Source organism: Lepisma saccharinum, chromosome 22, assembly GCF_977018435.1.
Source record: "Lepisma saccharinum chromosome 22, izLepSacc3.1, whole genome shotgun sequence".
NCBI classification, from domain to species: Eukaryota; Metazoa; Arthropoda; class Insecta; order Zygentoma; family Lepismatidae; genus Lepisma; species Lepisma saccharinum.
Genome location: NC_139250.1, coordinates 11,755,856 through 11,781,698, shown reverse-complemented (window position 1 = coordinate 11,781,698; position 25,843 = coordinate 11,755,856). Strand labels below are relative to the sequence as shown.

General features: G+C 37.9%; 2 protein-coding genes across 4 annotated transcripts in view; one reads left to right on the top strand and one right to left on the bottom strand.

Annotated features, from left to right (window-relative positions):
* Nucleotides 1-1,953: 1,953 nt before the first annotated feature.
* Nucleotides 1,954-18,481, bottom strand: LOC146004680 (uncharacterized). 2 transcript variants are annotated; one of them, XM_083143609.1, is made up of 6 exons: nt 18,256-18,481; nt 16,030-16,240; nt 11,153-11,326; nt 9,929-10,130; nt 7,685-7,966; nt 1,954-4,326 (listed from the first exon to the last, which is right to left on the bottom strand). In XM_083143609.1, the coding sequence occupies exons 2-6, from the start codon at nt 16,223-16,225 to the stop codon at nt 2,685-2,687; spliced, it is 2,496 nt and encodes an 831-aa protein (XP_082999735.1). In that variant the 5' UTR covers nt 16,226-16,240; nt 18,256-18,481; the 3' UTR covers nt 1,954-2,684. The 2 variants fall into 2 exon arrangements, with proteins under 2 accessions (XP_082999735.1, XP_082999736.1); XM_083143610.1 differs by lacking the exon at nt 18,256-18,481 and adding an exon at nt 18,176-18,190.
* Nucleotides 18,482-18,846: 365 nt separating this feature from the next.
* Nucleotides 18,847-25,843, top strand: part of ICA69 (islet cell autoantigen 1-like protein) — an 83,608-nt gene continuing 76,611 nt past the window's right edge. The window contains exons 1-2 of one of the 2 annotated variants that reach the window (XM_083144046.1): nt 18,847-18,983; nt 20,311-20,333. In XM_083144046.1, the coding sequence (XP_083000172.1) occupies nt 20,311-20,333 (23 nt within the window). In that variant the 5' untranslated portion in view covers nt 18,847-18,983. Of the gene's footprint in view, nt 18,984-20,310; nt 20,425-25,843 lie in introns of both variants that reach the window. The other variant, XM_083144048.1, reaches the window with a different exon arrangement.

The following is a 25,843-nucleotide window of genomic DNA, read 5'->3' as shown; positions in this document are numbered from 1 at the left end:
AGCTGATTAAATGTATGTCCACTCTGGGGGGTAGGGCTGGGTGGGTGTGTGGGGTGTGTGTGTGGGGGGAGAGTTCGAATCTCATGGGCATTCTTTGTGTGTGTGTGTCTTCATAAATCGTCATCTTCGCAATTAGCCAAAAGTGACAGAAAGGCGAAGTAAAATAAACAAGGGAGGCAGAGCCCACAGGGGACACTTTCCCCCCCGAGATTCTGTTACAAATATTATTATTTTCTGTGATATTCAGGCTGCAAGTTACAGCAATTAACTGGCCTATCCAATAAATTAAGGAGAGAACGTTTTCACCAGACATTAGAATCATGTTGACTACTGTAATTAGAGGTATGCGGGATGTTAAAATTTTATTGGACTGGGAAGGGAAATGTTTATAATCCCAACGTTAGGGACTGAAAAAAGCCGCCATTTCCAAAATCAGTTTGGGGAACTTTCCGGAATGGGGAATCATTTACCGAAGTTGGGGGATCTGACGTTGACAATATTATTATTATTGTATCATTATGGTACTTTACTTCCACTAACTGTATCCTCTGTATTGATAAAGTTCTCCGTGTGTATAGCAACGTGCCATGGCACATTTTAGGGGGAACGGGGGGGGGGGGGGGGGTACAGTTGCACACATTCTCGATCTTGGCTATTTTGGAGGTGATGTAATCAGCACCATGCTCAAGTTGTCTTTACCCCCTCCCCTCCCAGAAGGGTAAGCCCTAGAGCTGCTTTATACGGGGACAAGGCCGGAATAAATCCAACCTTATATCGCCACCCACCACAGGAATCGAACCCGGGTCTCTCGCATGGCAGTCAGATGCCCTACGAACTAGACAGACCACCATGGCTCTGTGTGTAAGGTTAAGACAGCACATTGCAACATTCACATTCAATTTTGCAACTACAGAACAAGAACACAATCCATGAAATAAAAGATTTTTCTTCTACCTGATACCAAAAATACCTCAAATAATACACAAATGCACTGAATCAAAGAAATTTCTATATTTCACTTTAGAATCTTTCGCCTGTATCAACGACCTTTCAACAAAAAAACAGTTGATGCAACAAAAATTATGAATTCAATTTGGCACATTGATAACATTTATTTTTTTAAACACACTGCATTATCTTAAAACAACTGAAAATGTTCTAGAACATGGAATGTCATGAAGAAAAGAAGCTTTACAAAACTTTTTCAGCAGGATTCCCACTTGTATTTTGTTCAAAAGAATTCCCAGTTTGTTCCAAGTTTTGCAGATATTTTTATTAACAGAATATTATTAAACGTGCTGAAAATAAACTAAATACAATACCAAGAGGAAAAGCACTGAATGTATAACAACCACAAGTCATTATATTTCTCCCAAATCATATAAAATTTACATTTTCAGATTTTTCTCATGAAATGACAATACAATTTGATTTTACAATAACATGCTTGTTGTTTCTACATAACTGTTCTATCAGTTTTCGAAATTCATTTAAATTCAAGTTTCTGTAATTACAAATATAAATATTCAATCTAAACTGTCCAAAAACACTTAAATTCATACACCTATGTGTAATATCATTTGGGATGAAGAACACAATGGAGTAAATACGCAAAAGTATTAAACAAATTTCCTTTGAACCATATTCACAGTATTTTCAAATATCAAAACTCATTTTCATGCTTGGGTGGGGAAGGAGACTAATGACCAGCTAATAATAGCAATTTTATAATCTTTGTTAATTTGTCTTTAATTTTGTATTCACAAACCTTATAATTTCTCCGTATCTTCATAATGAAATTATAATTGAATTTTTGGTTATCGGCCATCCGTAAGTTTACAAAAATATATTTATTGTAAATTATTGAAACTTGAAAGTGATGTTAATCAAATGAACAGAATAACATGGATAGTTATCTTGAAAGATTATGCACTTTATAATGCTCACATTAGCAGTATCGGAAAGCTGCAACATTTTAAATCTTATATAAGCAGTTTTCACCTTACATGCTCAAGGAAAACTACAGGTAGTATTATGACTGGTATTAAATGTTACGTAACTTGAATATCAAATTTCAACAATTACAGCATGTACTCAATTGTTGAAATTTGACAGTCATGCAAATCTTTTGTGAAGTTCTGGAAAAACTTAGCATGGTTTGAATATACCTAAAGTTCTTATTGACATGAATGCAATAACATGGATAGTTATAAAGTAATGTATAAGATTAGAATTAGAAATTAGAAACTTGTAGCATAAATCTCATATAAACAGCTTTTGCCTTATATGTTAAAAAAAACTATAAATAGTAGTTTTTTAATAATGAACAGAAAAAATCATTCTAAACTTCTAACAAATTACAACAAAAAAATGAGAATACACAAACAGGGTTTATACATATAGCAAGATTTGTGCAAATGAGGAAAACTGTTTGTATATTTACAGAGCCTGCAGTCAAATCAACATTACTTTGTTACTTTTTCTATTTTTGACATATTTTTTCCCTTTTCCTTGGCTTTCCATGGTAGCGGGAACCCTGACAATTGAACATCAATTACATTAACTTTTAAATATTTTTCATTAATATTCAATATTCGATTCGCTCTTCACTGGAAGGTAACATGGATGTCTTTATGGAATATCAACTTTCCAAAGTAGTAATACGTACAAAAATAAACAAGACTTTACTGTGGCCACCTAGTATGCCAACCAGAAAACAATGCTTTCCAGTACTCAGTGTAGTGAATATATTCTCGTAATTGTTGCAGTTGCATTCTCCAAGTCTCATACCAGTTATAAGCATTTTGATATGACGACGGATATGGCATCATTTGTCCATAAGGCTGGTATGACTGCTTATTATCATACCACGAGTGCTGATGCGAAATATTTGAATGCCATGGATAAGGATAACTGTAGCTATTGTTTCCATAGTATTGTTGACCACAGTACCGACTTCCTGGCGTGCCCTTGTATGTGCCACCAACAGCATCTTCCTCACTTTCAGAATCTTCCGACGAGTCACTATCACTGCTGGAGCTACTTTCACTTGAAGTATAGCTTGTACTCTCGACCACAGTCTTCTTCCCTGAAGTCCTCTTCGTAACATTTCTTCTCTCTGCCGTGTGAGGTTGTGGCTTTGAGTTCCGACGTGTTCTGTTTTTCACAAAACTCGCTGATGTCGAACTGGACTGATGAGCAAGAGTACTCTTGCCTTCCGAAGTACCGACTTCAAATGCCCTTTCGATGTCGCTAAATTCGTCAGATGCTACATCAGGTTTTGAGTCCACATTCTGGGATAAATCCCGAAACGGCAGTGGAAGTCCTTCAGACATGTACTTTAAAATTTTCTTGCATTCCAGCTGCTTGCAATGCACCATAATTTTACTGTACTGAGCCCGTGTATCGTTCTTTATAGACTCCAGTATATGCTCTGTGCCTTTTACATCATCTTCAGCTGTTTCTTCTTTAAAGGAAAGGAATTCCGAGGGAGTTTCTTCAGCCTTTTTATCACAAGAGAACTGCGTTAATGATTTCAACAGTTCATTGTACGATTCAGGTTTACATTCGGTGCTGGTTTTTGCTGTAAAAGTATTACGCATCTTTTCAAAGAACTGTCTCCGTTCCTCGATACTAATTTCAGCGGTCTGTTTTGTCGAACACGAGTCGGTCGTATCAGGACAATGGGCATCACATTTTACACTTTTATCTCTACGATCCCCACCACCTCTTTCTTTCGTCATTCTTTCTGTCCCATTTAGCTTTCCATCGCCATGTCTCCTTGTCTCGGGTGAATTTTTGCAGTCACCGTTCATGAACTTCACACCACCACAATCTTCGTTCAACTCAATTCCGTCTCCTGCAACATTTACGTCCACTTCGCTGTTTACACCTTCAACACACTCCTCATCTTCTGTGCCATCAACCAAGTCAAAATCGGAATCCTCACATTTCCAAAGATCTTCGGGAAGTGGCACCGGCAACCTGCGCACCGGAATACCGAAGCTGGACACTATTTTCCGGAACTCTTTCATTTCCCTGCCGTGCGCGGCTATGGTTATGGCTATTCCGTGAGACCCATATCTCCCTGCTCGACCTATCCTATGCAAGTATGTTGCGCCATTGTAAGGAACGTCCAAATTCACAACCAGGTTCACGTTTTCTGCATCTATTCCTCGTGCGGTGAGATCTGTTGATAGAAGCACCCTGCACTTGAAATCCTTCAGCTTGCTCATGGCCTCCAGTCTCTGGTGTTGGTCCTGTGACCCTGTTATATGGATTGCTGGCCAGCCACGTTCGTTCAGCAGATTACAGATACTCTGGGCTCTGAAAAACAAAACAGGATCTAAGTGATCTGAAATTAGTATTAAAAAAATAGTTTTTAAACAAGTTTTCCTAACAATTCTATATCTTATCCACAAATATTCTCATGATAACACTGTTAAGCCTTGTTTCCATGTTAATGGAACATTAAAATGCTGATCAAGGCAAAATTTATAGTATAAAAATATACACTAAAAACTTAACGTTTCCACCATCTAACAGGGTCTTCTTCAGACTAGTATTCACAATAAATTCATATAAGAAGAAGACCCTGTTAGAGGGTGAAAACATTACATTTTTAGTGTATATTTTTATACTATAAATATTCTCAATTTTATGTGTAATGCCTCATTGCACATGATTTAGTGGCAGAAGTGTATAGGGGTAGAAAATATATATACCGTGCGTTCATTTCGATCTTCAGCCGAGAGATCGGGAGAAGCGTGGCAGGCGGCGCTGACGGAGATGCCGACATTTGCGGCCTGTAATACCCGCTTATTTTTATGGACATATGCAGACATTTATATAAATATTGCAAAATGAGCACTAAACTGTGTTATAAGAGTACGGTTTTAATTTTAGTAGCTTAGTGGCTGTATGTGCTGATGATTTTGACACGCCCATCTCCTGTGAAACATGGCGTAGAGGTTTGTTTGGAGAACGTTCTAACGCTGCACCAATTTCATCGAGTTTTGCTTGAACGATCCAGTTTCTCGTAATTTAAGGACAAGATGTCTAACCGTATCTCTATGGGGAGGTGAAACGCCTGGGAATTTCTGTACAAATTGCCTACACACGTCTCGACACGAGTCTGTTTTCACGTAAGTGTCATACATAAAAAATCTTTGTTCTAGCGTGAACCTTGAGGCTGGCATTCCAATCGTCTAACTGACACAACACACTGCAATAACATAAACAAGTAACGGCAAGTAACCAAGAATATCACTCTTGCGCACAGTACGAAATTAACACGTTCTGGGTTTACATCTGCTCGCCACTACATTCACAGCTCTGTCTTCATCTAGTTGCGAAGGAACAAAGAACTCGAGCTCGGAGATTTCGGATTGCAAGGAAGCTCACTAAAACCATTGACATTTAACGGTTCGAATTCAAGGAATTCCTGTTCCAGCCTGCCATAAGAGGGGGCCATGCTGATACAGCATGCTGCGTATCTGCAGGTAATGTTGGTCACCAAAGCAGAAGTTGTTGCAGCTAAGTACAAGGTTGGCTAGTTGTATCAAGAAGCGAGTGCTGGAATTGTGGGGTTTGGGTCGGCTGTTAAGGAATGATTCCGTTGCACGGAGGCCATGGCCATGGGGAATATTGGTGTAGAGGGAGGTGATATCAACTGTAGTGAGGATGGTGTTTGGTGGTAGAGGTGGTAAGTTGTGGATGATGTCACGGAGGTTGGAGGGCAGGGCTTGGACGAGGGGTTGGAGGTGCGAGTCTAGAAAGGCTGATATGCGTTCAGTGGGTGAATTGTAGCTGGACACAATGGGTTTCCCGGGATTGTTCGGTTTGTGAATTTTCGGGAGGAGGTAGAAAGTGGGGATGCGGGGGTTGTCAGGTATGAGTGAGGAGATGGTGGAGTTGGATAGGCCTTCAGGGGGTCCTCGGGAGAGAACAAAATCGTGGATTTTATCCAGGTGTGTGGTGGATGAATCAACTGTGGTGGGCTTGTAGGTGGATGAATCGGAGGGCTTGCTGCTGGGCTGGAGCTAGGTTGTGGTGGGAAGAGGAGTTTTGGAGGTATGAACTGTCGGAAACGTTGTTCACAACAGAGGTGATGTATGTTTCAAGGGGGTGGTTGTTGGGAAGGGTGGGGGGATCAGAATTGGTGGAGACTGGGACATATGTCTGAGGGATTAGCATTGGAGGGGGGGATTCTTGGCCCAAAAATACGTCCACCTGACTGCGGGCGAAAGTTTAGATGTCAAGTAATAGCCGGAAATTGTTTGGGGGTGGAGGCTGGGGAGAAGGTGAGATCTTTGGAAAGGATGTCAATTTCGGAGGTTGTGACTGGAAAGGTTCAAGATGGAGGTGCAGTCAGTGGGTGGTTGTGGATGAGGCATGTCAATATGCTGGGTGCATGTTTTGTCCGAGGACTGGTGCTCTTCTGTGGTGTGGGGGGAGAGGGGCATGGTGGGAAGCAGCAAGGGTGCTCCCGTACTACGTTACTCTGTGCACCTCCTTTATCTCAACTGAAAATGCAGTAATGCATTTATGCGAAATATCAAACTACTTCTTTTCGTGTGGTAAGTGTTTACTGTCTCCTTCATTTATATTTATCTGCCCTTCTGGCAATTTTTCTCATCCTATTCCTCTGTGTGTGTATAAATATATTTTTTCGTAAACTGCAAAGAAAGCCATGAGTCCAATTAAGATAAAGCTACACATTTTCAAAGGTATTCTTAAAACAGTGAATTTATTAATACAGGATTGTATTAAAAGTAAATAATTCTCCACTAACGAAGTCCAGAGTTGGAGTAGGTAGGTGTGACAGGGCACTGCTTTGTCTTTTACCATTTTAACCTTTTTCAACCTCTCCATGTTTTAAACTTTGACTATTCTTGTGTTATCTCTTGATGAAGACAAATGTGGTGAAGGCTAGAGGCAAACAGTAAGTACATGCCAAAACGGGACTTTGTTAGTTGGGGAAATGATGACATGTGGTGTAAGTTATGCCTTATCTAAATAATTCTTGCTCTGGAGTGGCTTTCGTAAAGAAAGGTCAACTGGTAACAGCACGAATAACTATGCAATACATTCTATTATATGGCAGACTCTTATCATATTGATGCAATTTTAAAATTAGGCTAGGAACAGTGCAAAATTGATGATAACATGTTTTTCATTTAGATTTAATTATACGCGTGATAGAGAAAATGCAAACATTAAAAAACACATATTGTACTCATTAATTTTAAAAAAGATAATGGAAATATCCATAAGTGAACTCAAAATATATTAACAAAAATAAATTAATAAAACTTAATTTGAAAATTCACGCACAAGGTGAAAATTTTCAGGTTTTATGGCCATGTATATTTCACTTTATAAAAAATTGTAACAAGGACATTATACAGTAGAGCTGAATGTGAATCATTGGGAGGAACAATGCATAAATTTTTACCTGTGCTAAAAGCCTGGGTGGAAAAAAACTCCTCTCTTCACAGCAATTACTTTGAGCTTTAATTTTTATTTTAACATTGAGACAAGTTTGAAAAGTCCCGCCTGGGAAGGCTATACACGAATGCAAAGCTCCACCCAATAAAGGTTAAGAACATATTGTTACAAAGACAAAGTTGAACACGTCATACCCTGCAAAACAAAATATCAACCCTCTTTCTCGGAGTGTTACCTGGTTTGATAGTTTGAAAACACAAGGCACTGGCTGAAGGAGATTGAGGAGAAAATCCTCACGAGTTCCTGGACTTTGTACTTCATCTGAGTCATGGACTGCCTGTGACACTGCACGGGGCTTAGGTACTGTCTCACGCCCAACAACACTTGAGTCTCCGCACTCGCTTGTACGCAGACTGGGTTCCTCATGTAGCGGCAGAGGAAATTATCCAGTTCGTCTGGGTACGTGGCACTCAATGCTAGCATCTGCTTGTTCTCTGGGAGTTTGTGGTAAATGTAACTGGAAGAAAGGACAATCACAGTAAAAAAGCTTTATAGTAACTTACTTACAATCTAGAGCAAATGTTTTCTCATTAAGATTTCATATTCCCACAATGAAAGAAAACAAATGTTTTCTCTGAAGTTTTCTGCATGATAACACCACTTATCCTCATCGAAAACTTTTGAAAAACATTTAACTCTGATATTTGTTTTTTAATTTTAAGCAATGCTGAAAATGTAGGCTTTTACGTTTAAAAACTGTTTCAGCCCATTTCTGAAAGGACTACATGAATTTCAATGTAGCTGATTTTGCTTATATGTCATAAGTGCCTGTTTTGCAGTTAACTGCATTTTCAGTGCCTAATCTGCAAAAATGAGTCAATGTTTATCAATTTTAGTGCCTATCATCCTGGTTAAATAAGCTCTTCCCTAATGACTATAAATAACATAGGACACTGAAAAGTATCATATTGGAGACTTAACACATTGAACGGAACATGTAATAAAATATTTAAATAATGAAATAAACTGGAACGATCCGTTGCCATCACAAAATATTTTGATAACACTGCAAGTAATAAAGCTGTGACAATTCTTTAAGTGTACAATGATGAAACATTTTGTTCTCTTAAATGCTGGGCCTTTTTTTCCAAAATATAATATCACAAGAGTTAAATTATTGGGTGGGCTAGAGCCCCACAGGCCCATGTAAGTTGGCGCCACTGCTTATCCTTACTTTCTAGAACGTTCAAAGTAAGTGCTTGAGCATTACAACCTGCATAATAGAAGTCAATTCAAATTGTGTCATTAATCTAACATTAAATACGGAGAAACTAGTACTCACTTTTATCCGCGAAGCTGTTTTTTCTTTTTCGATTTATTTGGATTCTTTCGCACATGCGAAAAAAGCCCAACGCAGTACTGGTCTTGCTAAACATATCAAATACAATAGCCATAAAATTCAAAAGGTTCAAGTCAAACACACTGCCCACATGCTCGTAGACACCAAAATCAAGGAAACGTATGCCATAATGCACTTCCCACACGAGCTAAACATCGAGCAAGCGCACCACACTTGGATTCCCCTACTATAACAGTTATCGCCCGGATATAGCAGACGACACAGACCCAGACGCACGCCAAGCAACAGTACAGCAAGTTACAACGAGGATGGTGGCAGTGGCCACTGAAATAAATCAAAAAAGAAAAAACAGCTTCGCGGATAAAAGTGAGTACTAGGTTCTCCGTATTTATATACTACCGCGTCTCTCTTTTCCCAATTATGAATATAACATTATTAACAAAGTGTACTATTTACTGTTTTTTACAATCTGCAGATAATTTTTACTTAAAAACATGCACTTTGTATAAGTAAATGTACAGCTCCAAGATTTTAATTTATTCTACAAAGATGCAACTGTCACTTTTAGAGTTAAGCACTTTTAACACAAACATAGAAAGTTTTCTGCACTATAAGTGTATGGATTATTTTTTTGAAAAGGCAGTTTTCATTGTAGAAATGCAATGCATTAAAAAAGTGTGTTGAATTCAAGATTTCTTAGTGTCAGTAAATCCTGAACACTTCCCATCCTAAATAAAAATAATTAATTCTGCACATCTCTAATAACAACACTGTTAAACCTTGTTTTCATGTTCAATAAAACATTCAAATGCTGAACAAGGTAAAATTTATTGTAAAAAATACACAATAAACGTTTCCACCTTCTAACAAGGTTTTCTTCAGACAAAAATTTACAGTAAACAGATGTAAAGATCCAACCATCATCTTATAGACAATCGCAGGACCTGAAGAAGCCTGTGTTAGAGGGCAGAAACATTACGTTTATTGTGTATTATTCACGATAAATGTTGTCTGGGTCAGCATTTTAGTGTTTTATCTCTAATAATATCCCTTTCAAATGCTACAATGCACAGTTTCCTTATCTCTTGCGGAACATAAGCAAATGAAAGAAATGATTACTTTATATCTTTCTGAAATGACTGCTCCATCAGTTTGTCTGCCTCATCCAGGACGAACAGTCGAATGCTGCCAGTCTTCAGGTGTCCCTTCTCGATCAGATGCTTTATCCTACCGGGAGCTCCTACAGCCACGTGGCAGCCCTTCAGTTTCGGCAGGTCATCACTCAGAGGCAGGCCTCCGATGAAAGAACGAACTTTCAAACCTACAGAAACGAAATAAAGATGTCTTGATCTCAAATGCTATAAATGTAATTTATTTGTACATACATCACAGAAATCTAAACACTTTGTTTCCATTTACCAATGCCCTGAAGCAGGGGTGGTGCCAGGGGGAATGCAAAGGGCATAATTTTCTTCCGCATCCCCCTTTTCGAAATCTAAGTTCAACGGAAAACATGAACTCTTTCAATGTTATATTATGTCATGTTGTCTGAAAGAGAAGCTGCGTATATTTTCCTGTACTGGAGGCATCCTGAGCAAGATCCATCCACTCTTTTCCATCCCTACAGAGTTCCTTTAGGTCCATTTCAACGTTATCCCTCCATATTCATCTTGGCCTTCTCACTGGTCTCTTACCATCAGGTTTCCCAACAAGAATCCTATAAACACTTCTGTCCTCTATTCTAATAATATCTAATTGAGCGTAAAATGGAGAAACCAGTATTCATATTCGACCATTTAATCCAAAGAATAAATGGTTCCACAGTTTTCATATTCCAAAATGTACAGTTTTGTGTAAAATTTCCCCCTAACTTTTAAAGCTTTTCCTTCAATGACGCATGCACAAGTTAATAATAAAATAGAATAACAATGTATGAAATTTAAAAATATAATGGAAAACTGTTTCGCTGGACATTCACTCATCTGGTGGACTTGATATAAAGGTCCCTTCAAGGAAATAATAATACACAACGTGGAATAAACTATGTTTATTTTTAGTCTTAAATAGTTATGATTATTATTCAATAATAACCATGAAATAATAATAATTATTGAAGTTTCATATTGAAATTCAGTTGGCCTGCCCCCTCTCTTCCCCTACAAAAATTTCTGGCAACACTCATGCATCTGACATAGAGTAAAAAGGTTAAAAAAGGTAAAGCTCTCCCCTGTGCTTAGCACCACGCCATGAAGGTGTATAGGGGGTGTGGGGGTAACGCCTCACACTTTCTTGATCCGGTCGTGAGTGGGAGTGCCTGTTCAAAATATTTTGTAAAATACTTACCCGATTTCCCACGCCCAACCGCACTCATCACATCTTGAATCTGAACCGCTATCTCCCTGGTAGGTGCCAGAACCAATGCTTGAACACACTTAGTTTCCACGGCCAAAGTTTCCACTGCTATCACTGTGAACACACATGTTTTCCCTGTCCCTGATTTGGCCTGCACTATGAGATCTGCAAAATCAACATGTAAGAAAGGAAATGCAATTTCAAGATGCATCATCACTCATTTAAGGTTACCATATATTCCTTGTGAACATTCCTGGGACCACTTGCATGTTGGGGGAGGAGGGGTAGTACTAATATTACGTGTGCCATTAAATCTAAATATCATTGAGTTTGGGAGTTAATACATGCATTTGTATTCGGTTATATAGGGAGACCCAAAAGTCAGTTTCCCCTAGGAGAGTACAAAATCATGATACTTGTAGTAGTCCCTACTCCCACCACCAGATGCTCACAATTCAGCAGTCTCTACACAGAAAACGCTAATGCTTAACACCGTTTGCCCGGTGGAACTCTTAACAACACTTTAAATTTAATTCTTAGAATTACATATACAGTTTCTTTCAGGGGAAACTGACTTTTGGGACACCCTGCATGTAGGGGGTAGAAAAATACAGGGCACCAGGTTGCCATAGTGCCTGAATTTTCAAATTCAGTGCTAAAAAATGTACTGTTTCGCTGCCGTATAAGATGCACTCTTCTCATTTGAAAAACAGAGTGTGTTGTATTGTGTCTTTGATTTTCATTTCTGGAAATTTTCTCTGTTCTGAGTTAGACAATTTCTTTCTTGCTTCCTTGTGGTTTGTGAAGAAGATTAAAATGTATTCTTTTCTAGTTAGAATCGGTAAGTTATTTGTTGCAAGTATAAATTCAGTGATAAAAGCTTTTTCCTCAAAAATGTGTACAAGAAAGGGAGTGTGTGTCATACGCCGGCAAATACGGTATACTTTTTTTTAACACTTCAAGTCGTTTACGGAAATTTTCGTTATTATTTTTAAAAAAAGGTATGTGCAGCATGTGTTTTATAATGCTTTTGTGTTTTCTGTAACAGGTGTATCGATAAATCAGAACAATAAACATGCCATAACAAATTTTTTCACTGCTTCTAGCTAAATTTTAAAATCTGCAGTGATATGGTAGTCAACCATATATTATAATATATTGCATAGTTATTCATGCCGTTACCAGTTAGCCTTCTTTAGGAAGACCAACCCAGCGCAAGAATTAATAACTTTGAATACAATCTTCTATTAATTAATAAATTCAAGGTTTTATAGTTACATTTCAAAATGTGTAGCTTTATCTTAGTTGGCTTTTAGCCCGTATTTGCAAAAGAAAGAAAAAGGGCTAGCGCCCGAATTATTTTTTGTATTGTCTACCCCTTGTTATATGAGTAAAACTGGCCATTGTGATAGCACTATGAGAAGGTGAGAAGCCTCTTAAGCTCCGTCAGAATGGTGTGTATATTCTTTCCTGCATTTCTCTAAAATATGCACACACCACTGCCAGACTGTTATCCACTTCTAAATGCAACACTCCAAACTTCCACCCATGTCATTGGAAAAGTGATATTAATTGATTCTGAAAATAGATAGTTATTCACAAGTACAATCTCCAGGCGTTCTCCTATTATTATTGGAGAGTGCTCATATGTACACCTATTCAGATTTAATAATACAACTCATTTTCTTAATACAACAATTAACTTTCAAACAATGTTTTCGAATTTAATGAAAAAAATGAAATCTTCTGCTGGAAAACTTGTATGGAGTCAAAAGAACATTTCTCTCGCCATGAAAAAGTTGACTTGCCTCATGTTTATATTAAATGTGACTTTACAAAAAGCCATTCCCATTTTGGAAAAAAAATATCTTAGAACAAAAGAAAGTTTAAAAATTTTATAAAAATATTAACATGCATTTTTTATTTATTTGACATTTGAGTTCAAAGAATTATTTTAAAATGTAACAATGTGTAAGAAGTTATAAAACAATCAGGATTGGACCAACAATAGATATATCAGCCAACAACAGAAGCTCAAAAACCTGTTGGAATATTAGAGTGTGTGTCAAATCTCCTGCATATGGCGATAACTAGAGACCGGATGTTTAGGCACTAAAAACATATAAAATAGGCAGGCAAATAAGCACTTATAATTTTCAAAATAGGCAGTAAAATAGGCATTAAAATACAAATAGGCAATAAAAAAGGCAATGAAATTTAACTCAAAATAATGAAGATAGACATACAAAGAGAAATAGGTGTTTAAATAATATAGAGACATACCTGTACATTCTTTATAGTTGCTTAAAATAAACCAGGAGCTCATAATTAGAGACAGCAGTTCAATATTGTACTTAATAAATCACTGCAAACAGGAGTCACGTCAGCCCAAATTTTTTTATTGTATAATGGCTACACACAATAGTCTGACAAAGTAAATTGTTGGCTACTTCCAACCAAATTATTTATTTATTTTATTTATTTACTTCTTCTTTTGGATGGCGAAGTTAAGGCACAAGCCTTTTCTTACACTTAACCATCTACTTCACATTTTACAAATTTAGTTGAAATATCTAAAAGTTTGCGAAATATAAAAGATCAAAATACCAAAGAAAATAAACACAAAAAGAGTAAAAACGAAAAAGAAAGAAGAAAAAACACAAAAAAGAAAAAACACAAAAAGTCAAAAATACAGATATATGCTGTAAGAAACGTAAAAAATGCACGTACAGCATGAACACACACATAACAAAAATACTTAAAATACAGAAAAGTCGGTCGGTGTTTGTCATACAAATTTAGATAAAGAAAGGTTTCATTCTATTTTCTTTCCTTGTTTTCAGTACTGGTAAGTTGCCTCCAGAAGATGCTTTCTTAATTTTGATTTGAAATTGCCGAGAGAAGAAGAGTTTCTTATGTCATTGGGGAGGTCGTTCCACGTTCTGGTGGCAGTGACAGTGAAGGAATTTCCGTAAAACGCTGTCTGGTGGGAGGGGATGGTGAGCAGGGAGTTGTTTCGTGAACGGGTAGCAAAGGTGTGTGCTGCGCTTATGGGTTGAAATCGTGAAAATAGGTAGGGGGGTTCTCTTGAATGCACTATTTTGTAGAGCGCTGTAAGAGCGTGGAAGCGACGGCGTGTTGAAAGGTCGAACCAGCCTAGGTCTTTGAAAGCCGGGGTAAGGTGGTCAAAATGTTTGATGTTATAAATGAAACGTACACATGCATTTTGTATTCGCTGTAGACGTCTTGCTAGTTCACCGTTGAGGTCAACATACGTCAAGTCGCAGTAGTCTATTTGCGACAAAACTAGCGATTCCACAAGTGTTTTCTTTACCTCTTGTGGTAAGATGTTTTTTAGGCGGTACAGTGAGTGTAATGCTGCGTAAGATTTTTTGCATATGGCCTTCACATGGTCACTCCAGGTGAGGTTTTCGTCCACAACAATTCCCAGGTCTTTGATATCCGGGATGGAGGACTTCGCTGTTGTGGATATGAGGTGCCTTGAGCCAATTAAAATACATTTAGTTTTCTCAGCATTTACTCGTAGACAGTTTGCCTGAGACCACTTGCAGACGTTCATAATATCAGTGTTTAGGGCTTTATCACTGCACACAGGGTTATTTCAGTTAAAAAAATTTACACTGTATATTCCACACAGCAGTTCGAACTAAGAAACTTTAAATGCATTTCAAGTTTGTACTGTACAGTTTGGCAGTATCTGAATAAGAAGCACTAATCGCGGTTTCACATCACAACAAGGTATTTCTTCAGGTGATCAACCGACAAGTTATGTCTGCAATCGGACAACACATTTTTTTAGAATTGAAAAAGATCTTTCAACCTCCACAGATGTTACCGGAGCATACTTAAAGCACGCGAGAACATGTGGATCTAACTCAGTTTGTATATTTTCACCTTTCAGAACTTGTTGAATCGCCCTTAATTTGTCCAAGTTCTCAATAGCTGCAATAACTCGCTAACTGTTATTTTTAAATTTCTTGGAAGCATCGGAAACTAATCATGGGAACAGGAAATTTTATGCACAGAGTTCAGTCATGTCCCAATTTTAAAGAAAATGCCTAAAATAGGCAATATCTGGCATTTATGAAATAATATAGGCAATATCGTATGAAATAGGCAAAATTAAATTGCCTTTAAGTAAAGCTAATCCCTCCCCCCTGGCCTTCGCAACATTCGTTTTCATCATATCTCTAACAGGAAAGAATAGGCATTTTGCCTAACATCCGGTCTCTAGCGATAACCAATAGCAGCGCTGCCATGTCAAAGTCTCGCACGGAGATTTAGTAGCAAGGTGAAACAGGTCTGAACTAGGCAACGCTGCATGTCTGTGATTTGCTGGTGTTGTTCCGCCATTCAAGGCCATATGCAGGAGATTTGACGCGCACTCTAATTCTTTTACTGGATTTTCTTGAATTAGTTTTCGAATCCTGATTGTTTCGTTAAAATTTCTTGCTTACTGTCACATTTTAAAATCATTCTTTGCTCTTGACATTTGTGTCAAAATGACAAAAAAAAGAAAAATAAATAATATGAAAAACTTTATTTTTTCAGTAGTAAAAGGTAAAGTGCTCCCCTGTGCTATGCACCATGCTATGAAGGTGTAAAGGGGCACTTGTATACCCAGTGACATATTGTAAATCCAGGAGTAAACATATATTCATTATAAGATCTGATAGCCCAATGTGTATGCAACCACACTCAAAAAATTCATACCTGAAGTTCCAAATGTAGCAATATTATGAAATTCTTTCACCTTACAGTGAAAATTCCTAATAGCCACTTCAGAAATTTAGAGTTGAGAGACCCAGATTTAACCTGAACTGCTGCCAAAGGCACTTGCCACTTACCAAAACCACACAGTCCAAGTGGTATTGCTTTCAGTTGAACTGGAGATGGCTTTAAAAAACCTGCTCCATGGAGACCACTTACAGTTTGCTCAGTTAAAAGCATACCAGCAAAGTCAATCTGTTCGGATATCTGAATATCCTCGGTTCGAGGCTTGGCTTCTACATCATGGGCTTTTCTTCTGTTCTTTCGTAACATGGTTACTTACTTAACCTGAGAAATCAAAGAAACATTTTTTAAAGGATAAAAATGTATTTTTACTGTAACAGTAAATGCACAACAAAATATGGTTGAATGAAAATATATTTTTTTCTAATTTTTAAATGAAGGCGTAAGAAATCAGTTTATCAAAAATAGGTTACCTTCTTTAGCTGTACTGCCGGTACCCAAATACAAACTATTTGTATATTACTTGGATTAGCATTTACATTTTTACCGTGCATTCTAAATTGACCCAACAAAATATCCATAAGCTTTAACTTGCTTACAAATTTGCATGTGAAGAGCAAAAGATGTGTATCTATAAATCATTATCTCCCTCTGTATATCATACGTTGAAAGCAGACTTGTCTAGAAACTTATAACAGGTCTGCAATTTGTCTGCAATCATTCACTTCGGAAAATGTATTGCTTAAAAATAAACTGAAGTTAGAGGAACAGCAATACGTCATGGCATAATGTAATTCTGGCCAATGACGATGTCATGATTCAGACTGTTAATTCGGTACTTCTAGTCTTACAGTACAGAATAAACTGTTGTTGCAGCATGATCATTTCAGCAGCTGTAAAGTATGAAAAAGTATATAACTTCGATCTAATAGTTTAATACTCTTTATTACATTTGCTAACCAAATTTTGGTGTTTGTAAGTGGTTCAGTATTTACTGTAAATCAAACATGAATCTGGATTGAAATATTTGAAAAATGTACATTAAATACCGTTCAAAAATGCTTTTCCCACCTCTGTTCATGGTTAAAGTTCATGTAAACTTATACAATTGGAACTTGGCCCAAATACAGAATATACAAACATAAAAATGTGTATGTTTTCTCTCGCGTGGTGGTATAAACTCCCACGAAGTTGAAAATTATCACACATACACACAACTTGCGATGACAGACGAGGCATGCCGTGACATTTAGTATGCCTAGTGACCCAGCACCGTGAAAGTAGACGAGGTGAAAGATAAAAGAGAAACTTTTGTTCATTTAAAATAAAGCATCAATGGAAAACACTTGCATAATCAGGAAGTTTATCCCGTAAATAATTTGGACAGATTTCTCAGCATACTATTAAATTAGGTGTCATACTTATCAATGATTTATTTAATTTATTAAATATATAACTGCAATGGTACCAGTGTGATCTCCACTGAACACCTCTCACTCGTTTATTTCGTCATTTTTTAACATTCGTACTTACCTATTCTGCAATGCAAAAGATTCTTTAAGGTGGCATTTTGCTTTTTTCACGAAAATAATTTCAATTTTTCACATTAACAGTAATTATTGTTTTTCATTTTTTCGCTTCTGTAACCCACAATATGGCAGGTGCAGTGTTTCCAACCTTCATAATCGAAAAACACCTGAATAGCCCCACAAACCATTGATGCATAGCCCCAAAAACCATTGACGGATACCCTAAAAACCATTGATGGATATCCCCAAAAACCATTGATGGTAGCTCCCAAAACCATTTACAGATAGCCCCCAAAACCATTTACCGATAGCCCCATGAACCATTTCCGGCAAGGTTAAGTTAGGTTCGGTTAGGTTAGGCAAGCATAGTTAAAATTTTGTTCGTAAAACAATGCGATACAGCTTTTTCAAAAAAAAGAAAATTGACCTTCACTTCTTGCAAAACAACGGCGTGGTTGGAAACACTGACAGGGGGGTTACGTCATGAAACGTACGGAACATCCAGCTCACGTAGAGGAAGCAACGGTCATTGTGCGCGAAGAGATATTTTTCTTCAAAAATACATGAATTCCCGGTCGAATAGATTTCACGATGGAAGAAAATACCTCCACGAACTTTCAGAATGCTACAGAAACTCATTTCCGTAAGTAGTTTCTTCTGTAAAAATGAAGAAATCCGTTCGACGGAGATCGCACTGTTACCACTGCCATTAGAGTAGACAAAATGTTACCAGACAATTGTCCGCACATAGAACGTTATTCAAAAGATGAAGACATTACATTCCATCATCAAAAATTTAAGCTTCCTTACCAACTCTGATTACCGATATTCCACTCTAAAAGTTCCTTTCCGTTTATTATTAACGACCTTCTAACGCAATACACATGGACTTGAATGCCGCAATTATAATTTAAAACAAAGCAGAAGAAAACAGCAGATTGTGCACAGTGATAGTGATAATATCTTTACCACTGTGTTTTTCTTTCCTGGTAAATTTTTACTTCTGTGCTGTTTGAACTCGTTGATAGATGGTCCGTAGCACAGAGGAATGTATAAATTTATCTGTACCCGTACTTTTAGATTACGTTATTAAATCAACACACTTTCCTTTGAAAGCAAATGCTTGTTATTTTGTCGTGAGCTTCTAGTGATTTCCATGCATCATCTGGTGATAATTTGCTTGTCTGCCAGAAAGTTTCCGGAAGAGCGAAAGATGGGAATAAAATTTACAAACATTTTAAAAAAAAGTGTAATATTTAAGCTTTTGTTGCACAAGAATGTCTCTAAATTGTAATTTGTATTTATCTGCAAGTCATACAATTGAGAAATATGCAGGATTTGTTGATTTGTTCAAAACTATCTCTGACATTATTTGCAAATATGACTAGCATTGTAGTTGTTGTGATTTGTCCGTCTGCCATCACCTCAAGTTATACGGTGGCACAAACACTTAGAAAGAAAATAAAACGTTTATTTTATGTAGCAGCCGTGACACGTACACTATCAACAAGCAACAACTGAAGAGGGATTTCTATCAGGTTTGTAGAAAATCTTGAACAACTTTTCATACGTCACGGTACTGTAATCGTTACTATTTCAGTACACCTGTTTCTAGATTAGATTACATAGTAGTGCACAAATGGATGCATTCAAATTTTTATGCTTGCTGTAAGTATTTTGTTAAACAAAAAAGTACATAGCACAATAAGCGGATCACCTGAAATTGAATTACTCACATTTCGTGGGAACATATTGAAACTTCACCCTAACTTGATATTTGATTTATGGTGAAGCTGTCACATACATATTACCGACATGTAATAGTTAAAAATGTGCAACATGGAGAATTAATTAATTGTATTCGTGTCATGTGTCATGGTGAAATATGAAAGCAACAGTTTCTGTTTTTAAGCAGGACATTTTAAACGGAAATTGGGCTATACACAATGCTGATCATTTTAATTTTCAATGTATAAGGGTTGACCAAATGAAGGACTCTTGGTTTTTTCTGTAATGGTTTATTGGTTGGAATATATGAACATACAGGAAGTAAAAGTGATCCATGGGTGACATATCCTCTACACATGTCTGTTCAAGCAAGTAGCAAGTGTTCCAGCACGTCACAGGGTATGGATACCCTGAGCGAAGAACGTCTGCGGTTTGACTGCGGAACCAATCTTCAACAGCGTCACAGACCTCAGCATCGTTGGCAAACTGGCGGCCCTTTCATATGTATTTTTTTTAATGACCTGAAGATGTGGTAGTTGCAGGGTGAGAGATCGGGGCTGTAGGGAGGATGGTCGAGGACTTCCCAGCAGAAATGCCGAAGCAGATCATGGCACACCTGTGCAACATGAGGGTGTGCGTTGTGCAATAGAAGCACCCCACTGGACAACATGCCAGGTCGCTTACTCTTGAGGGCCGATTTCAGTTTGTTTAGGGTAGTGCAGTATGTGGTTAAGTTGACAGTCCCACCTGCATCCAGCCAATTCAAAAGCAATGAGTCCTCATCATAGAAAAAAGTGAGCGACACTTTTCTCCATGACGCTGTTGAAGATTGGTTCCGCAGTCAACCATGGACGTTCTTCACTCAGGGTATCCATACCCTTGTGATGCGCTGGTACACTTGCTTGAACAGACATGTGTAGAGGATATATCACCCATGGATCACTTTTACTTCCTGTATGTTCATATATTCCAACCAATAAATCATTAGTTAAAAAAACAATAAATCATTACAGAAAAAAACAAGTCTCACTTTCATTTGGGCAACCCTTATATATGCATGAATGCAATGTAATGTTGATCATCATCAATGCCAATATTTTAAATTATATGTTAATTTTTTATGATTTTCCCCAACAGATGAATGCTGTCAACATGAGGAGGTGAATACAAAAAATTTATTCCTTTCTAAGCTGTGGACCAAAACATTGCTAATCCAGAACGTAGCCAATATATACACAACATGAATTCATAGTAAGTACAAGAATACGATTGGATAGATTTCAAGCCTGAAGTTAAATCTGCTTGGAGGGATGTGCCACAGGATATCCAAGAAGAAAATCTGTTACCATGTGCATACATCCACACATGAAATTTCAATTTTTTCCCCCATAAATAATAGCTTTCTCGAACTCTCAGGGAAAGAGAAGCTTCGTTACAGTATACATATTCCGAACTCCCCTGTAATCTGTACACTATTTTGACAAGTGATTTCAGGTTTCACAAATTGAGAAATGGCTTGAAAATTGCCACCAAAAGAATCTAATTTTACAGTCCTGTTGCATGAAAAATGTACTATTTGTGAATTCATTCTAACCAGCATACATCAGTAAGTATGAATTTCACCACTCAAGAAACTTTTGAGATTCCCTTACAAACAATTAATCTTTTTCCAGGAGTACTTTGGTCTCACACAAGTTACTATGATTCTGACTTGCAATTGAAAGCATTTTTACATTTTATATCGTAATGTATACAAGTACAAGAAAAAGCAGCAAGTGCCAAATTACTAAGACAATAGCAAGATTTTGGCCTGCAAAGGGCTGTGGTGGTAAAATTGATAGGGGGAGTGATAACAATATGTAACATCTAGGTTAAGTTCTTGTGTGTGGGTTGTTGTCTCAGACAGAACATTTTCTCCTAGTGTCCTCGAATAAGGGCCTCTGGTGTCTTGCACAGACTCTAGTGAAAAAATGCTTTTGCACCAGAGAAGTTTTTTTTCTTATATCTGGTTTTGTGTATGTCAGATAATCATTTACAACCGTCATTTCTGTCATATGTATTTCGTGAAATGTTAAGGTTTTTGGTACCCTTGACCATCTGTACCCCCTAGAGAAAGTGAAATATTATGCATGGTATATGAAGATTTTGTTGTTTATGAACGTTTTCAGTTCATTTTAGCTCTTGGAAATGTCTTATTGTGAAGTATGTACGTCTGTTAACTTAGTGTGTTACTTTACCGTGAAGAAGAACAGCCCGAAGGCTTCGCGCAAGTGAATTGCACCCAACATTCCACAACAACTACTATAATATTACGTAGTTAGGTTAGGATTGCTAGGTTTGGTACCAATAGTTATTATTGACGTGTTCTTTTGCAATTTGAGTGTGCATACAAAGGGTTTTAATAATATGATGTGGTGAAACCATTCCGAAATGGCAGGTTTTTGCTTACGTGGGTCATACTTTGTGATCGAATGTCTCCGTTATTTGTGTATTCCGCATGCTGGGAGTAATTTTATATTATGTAAAACATCAAAATCTGTCGAATAATACAAATTTTAACGTAATTCTCGAGGGGGTACGGTGGGTAAACGGCCCCAGCTTTTTTTGGGCATGTGGTGTTTGATGATGCACCCTTTGATTATAGTAACAGCAGACAGTGTATTTTTTTTAAAAAATAATTAAAAATATTGAAAGAGGTGTCTGCATATTTTCTTGAACAAATGACATTGTGAGACGTACCTTTAGACACCTTATAATCTCTGTGAAACAGCTCAAAATACAAAGTTTTGTACACTTTAGTACAGATTGTTTATTTTTTTTTCTGATTTCATATGGTGGCAATGTGAGACTCATGCAAGTTAATCACTAGCACTTCTAGAAACACAGTGGTATATCCATTTATGATCCTATATTTGTACATTTTTATCTATGTTTCTTTTGTTATTAGATTTCACCTAAGAGAAAAGGTGATTGTACCATTTAATACTACTGAAAACAACAACACTGTGTAAAACTAATCTAAATTCACCAATTTCTCACATTGTACAAGTTTGAAAGAATTTTGTTTAGTTTTGTGGGGTCAAAACTGATATTTTGTCAGCTTAAACCTGGTACTGCTTCCACCGGGGTCATCTACCCACCGTACCCCTTCGAGAATTACGTTGAAATTTATTAATCGACAGATTTTGATGTTTTACTTAATATAAAATTAGTTTCAGCATGCGTAAAACACAAATAATGGAGATATTCGATCAGAAAGTACGACTCGCGTAAGTAAAAACCTGTCATTTCGGAGTGCTTCGCCCTTTTTATTATTAAAACCCTTTGTATCCACACACAAATAGCGAAAGAAATCCTGAAAACGTTTATAAACAACAATCCTAACGTTAGCTGCTGTTGTGGAAAGTCGTTTGGATGCTATATTCACTTACTTGAAGCCTTCGGACTCTCCTGCTTCACAGTAAAGTAACACGCTAAGGCAACAGACGTACTTTACTTCACAATAACACATTTCCAAAAGCTAAAATCAACTGAAAATGTTCATAAACAACCAAATCTTCATAAACCATGCAAGATATTTCACTTTCTCTAGGGGATACAGAGGGTCAAGGGTACCGAAAGGTGATGCAGAATGAACAAAATAGAAGCTGATTGCTGATTGTCTCCTCATCAATTTCATCTAGTCATATACAGTGGTCGGAAGTAGCGTGCTACTTGTAGCGTCGCTACTGTAGCTAGCTACAAAAATTGCAGCGATAGCTGTAGCGGTGCTACATTTTGAAAATTGTAGCTGTAGCGAAGCTACAAAATTCCTGTAGTTGTAGTGAGAACTTCGCTACAGCTACATTTCTTCTCTGCATTTTGAGGAAAATTTTGAATGTGACCACAGCGTCAAAGAAATCGGCAATAACGCTTACTTTTGCGGGAGGTTCATATAGGCAGTCTATTACATGGAAATACAGATAATCTAGATTATAAATATCTTGTTATCGCAGTTTATAGATATCTGCTTAATTTATTTCATTAATATAGAATAAATCTAATATCCAGGTAACTAAACTGAACGAACATATATGAATATATTCATGGTGGTTGTGGTAAACGCGGTTTAAAATTACTTATGTGAAATTTAAAAGATTTCGTAATTCCGCGTTGCACAATTTAATGGTTCAATCCTATTAATTTCGAAGATCCACTGTCTTCATTCACAAAAGGGTACGGCGTTTGAAGCGGAGATGGTACCGCGTCAGTACATTGTTTGTTCCCGGGTGGCGGTGGTTGCGATTTTTCCTGTTCGGCAGCACTGGCGCGCGCATCTTGGTTTGCGTCGTCTGCTTCCTGTTGTCCGGTGGTGTTGCCAGTTGGGGGTTGGGGGGCTGGGCCGTGTTGCTCGGTGATGTGCCGTTCCTGTTCCCCGCGCAGCTGGAGGGGGGTCGAGTATGTGTATAGCATCTTTTCTTTTTCAGGTCGGGGATCTTTCTGAGGACAGGGTGCCAAGTTGGGTGTGCTTGTCCATTGTCCAGGTTTAGTGCTGGTTTCTGCTGGATGATAGCATGGGTTTCTTTGATGGTGTTTTCTATGACAGAGCCGGTTGGGTGAAGTATGGATATGGAGGAGATGGTGTGGTTAGTGGAGTGGAGGTGTTGGGAGAGGCCTGATTTAGGTGTGTCGTTTTTGGAATCTTTTACATGTTCGTTAATCCGTTCTTGGATGGTGCGGATGGTTCTGCCAATGTAGGTGTTGTGGCATTGGCATGTGGTCTTGTAGACACCGGGGGATGCAAGTTTGGGTAGGTAGTATCTCTTGAAGTTGGGTAGTGCCCTTCCGATATGGGTTTATGTGCTACTCGGATGTTGAAGGGTTTGAGGGCCTTGGCAAATTTTCCAGATGTGGTGGGCCATACCAAGAACGGATTAACGAACATGTAAAAGATTCCAAAAACGACACACCTAAATCAGGCCTCTCCCAACACCTCCACTCCACTAACCACACCATCTCCTCCATATCCATACTTCACCCAACCGGCTCTGTCATAGAAAACACCATCAAAGAAACCCATGCTATCATCCAGCAGAAACCAGCACTAAACCTGGACAATGGACAAGCACACCCAACTTGGCACCCTGTCCTCAGAAAGATCCCCGACCTGAAAAAGAAAAGATGCTATACACATACTCGACCCCCCTCCAGCTGCGCGGGGAACAGGAACGGCACATCACCGAGCAACACGGCCCAGCCCCCCAACCCCCAACTGGCAACGCCACCGGACAACAGGAAGCAGACGACGCAAACCAAGATGCGCGCGCCAGTGCTGCCGAACGGGAAAAATCGCAACCACCGCCGCCCGGGAACAAACAATGTACTGACGCGGTACCATCTCCGCTTCAAACGCCGTACCCTTTTGTGAATGAAGACAGTGGATCTTCGAAATTAATAGGATTGAACCATTAAATTGTGCAACGCGGAATTACGAAATCTTTTAAATTTCACATAAGTAATTTTAAACCGCGTTTACCGCAACCACCATGAATATATTCATATATGTTCGTTCAGTTTAGTTACCTGGATATTAGATTTATTCTATATTAATGAAATAAATTAAGCAGATATCTATAAACTGCGATAACAAGATATTTATAATCTAGATTATCTGTATTTCCATGTAATAGACTGCCTATATGAACCTCCCGCAAAAGTAAGCGTTATTGCCGATTTCTTTGACGCTGTGGTCACATTCAAAATTTTCCTCAAAATGCAGAGAAGAAATGTAGCTGTAGCGAAGTTCTCACTACAACTACAGGAATTTTGTAGCTTCGCTACAGCTACAATTTTCAAAATGTAGCACCGCTACAGCTATCGCTGCAATTTTTGTAGCTAGCTACAGTAGCGACGCTACAAGTAGCACGCTACTTCCGACCACTGTATATGACTAGATGAAATTGATGAGGAGACAATCAGCAATCAGCTTCTATTTTGTTCATTCTGCATCACCTTTCGGTACCCTTGACCCTCTGTATCCCCTAGAGAAAGTGAAATATCTTGCATGGTTTATGAAGATTTGGTTGTTTATGAACATTTTCAGTTGATTTTAGCTTTTGGAAATGTGTTATTGTGAAGTAAAGTACGTCTGTTGCCTTAGCGTGTTACTTTACTGTGAAGCAGGAGAGTCCGAAGGCTTCAAGTAAGTGAATATAGCATCCAAACGACTTTCCACAACAGCAGCTAACGTTAGGATTGTTGTTTATAAACGTTTTCAGGATTTCTTTCGCTATTTGTGTGTGGATACAAAGGGTTTTAATAATAAAAAGGGCGAAGCACTCCGAAATGACAGGTTTTTACTTACGCGAGTCGTACTTTCTGATCGAATATCTCCATTATTTGTGTTTTACGCATGCTGAAACTAATTTTATATTAAGTAAAACATCAAACCCTTCAACATCCGAGTAGCACATAAACCCATATCCCAAATCGGAAGGGCACTACCCAACTTCAAGAGATACTACCTACCCAAACTTGCATCCCCCGGTGTCTACAAGACCACATGCCAATGCCACAACACCTACATTGACAGAACCATCCGCACCGTCCAAGAACGGATTAACGAACATGTAAAAGATTCCAAAAACGACACACCTAAATCAGGCCTCTCCCAACACCTCCACTCCACTAA

Coding starts and splice junctions, on each gene's coding strand:
- LOC146004680 (XM_083143609.1), bottom strand. CDS start 16,225: ATGTTACGAAAGAACAGAAGAAAAGCCCATGATGTAGAAGCCAAGCCT. Junction 11,327..16,029: donor ACTTGGACTGTGTGGTTTTG/GTAAGTGGCAAG, acceptor TTGATTTTGCAG/ATCTCATAGTGCAGGCCAAA. Junction 10,131..11,152: donor GGTTGGGCGTGGGAAATCGG/GTAAGTATTTTA, acceptor TCGTTTCTGTAG/GTTTGAAAGTTCGTTCTTTC.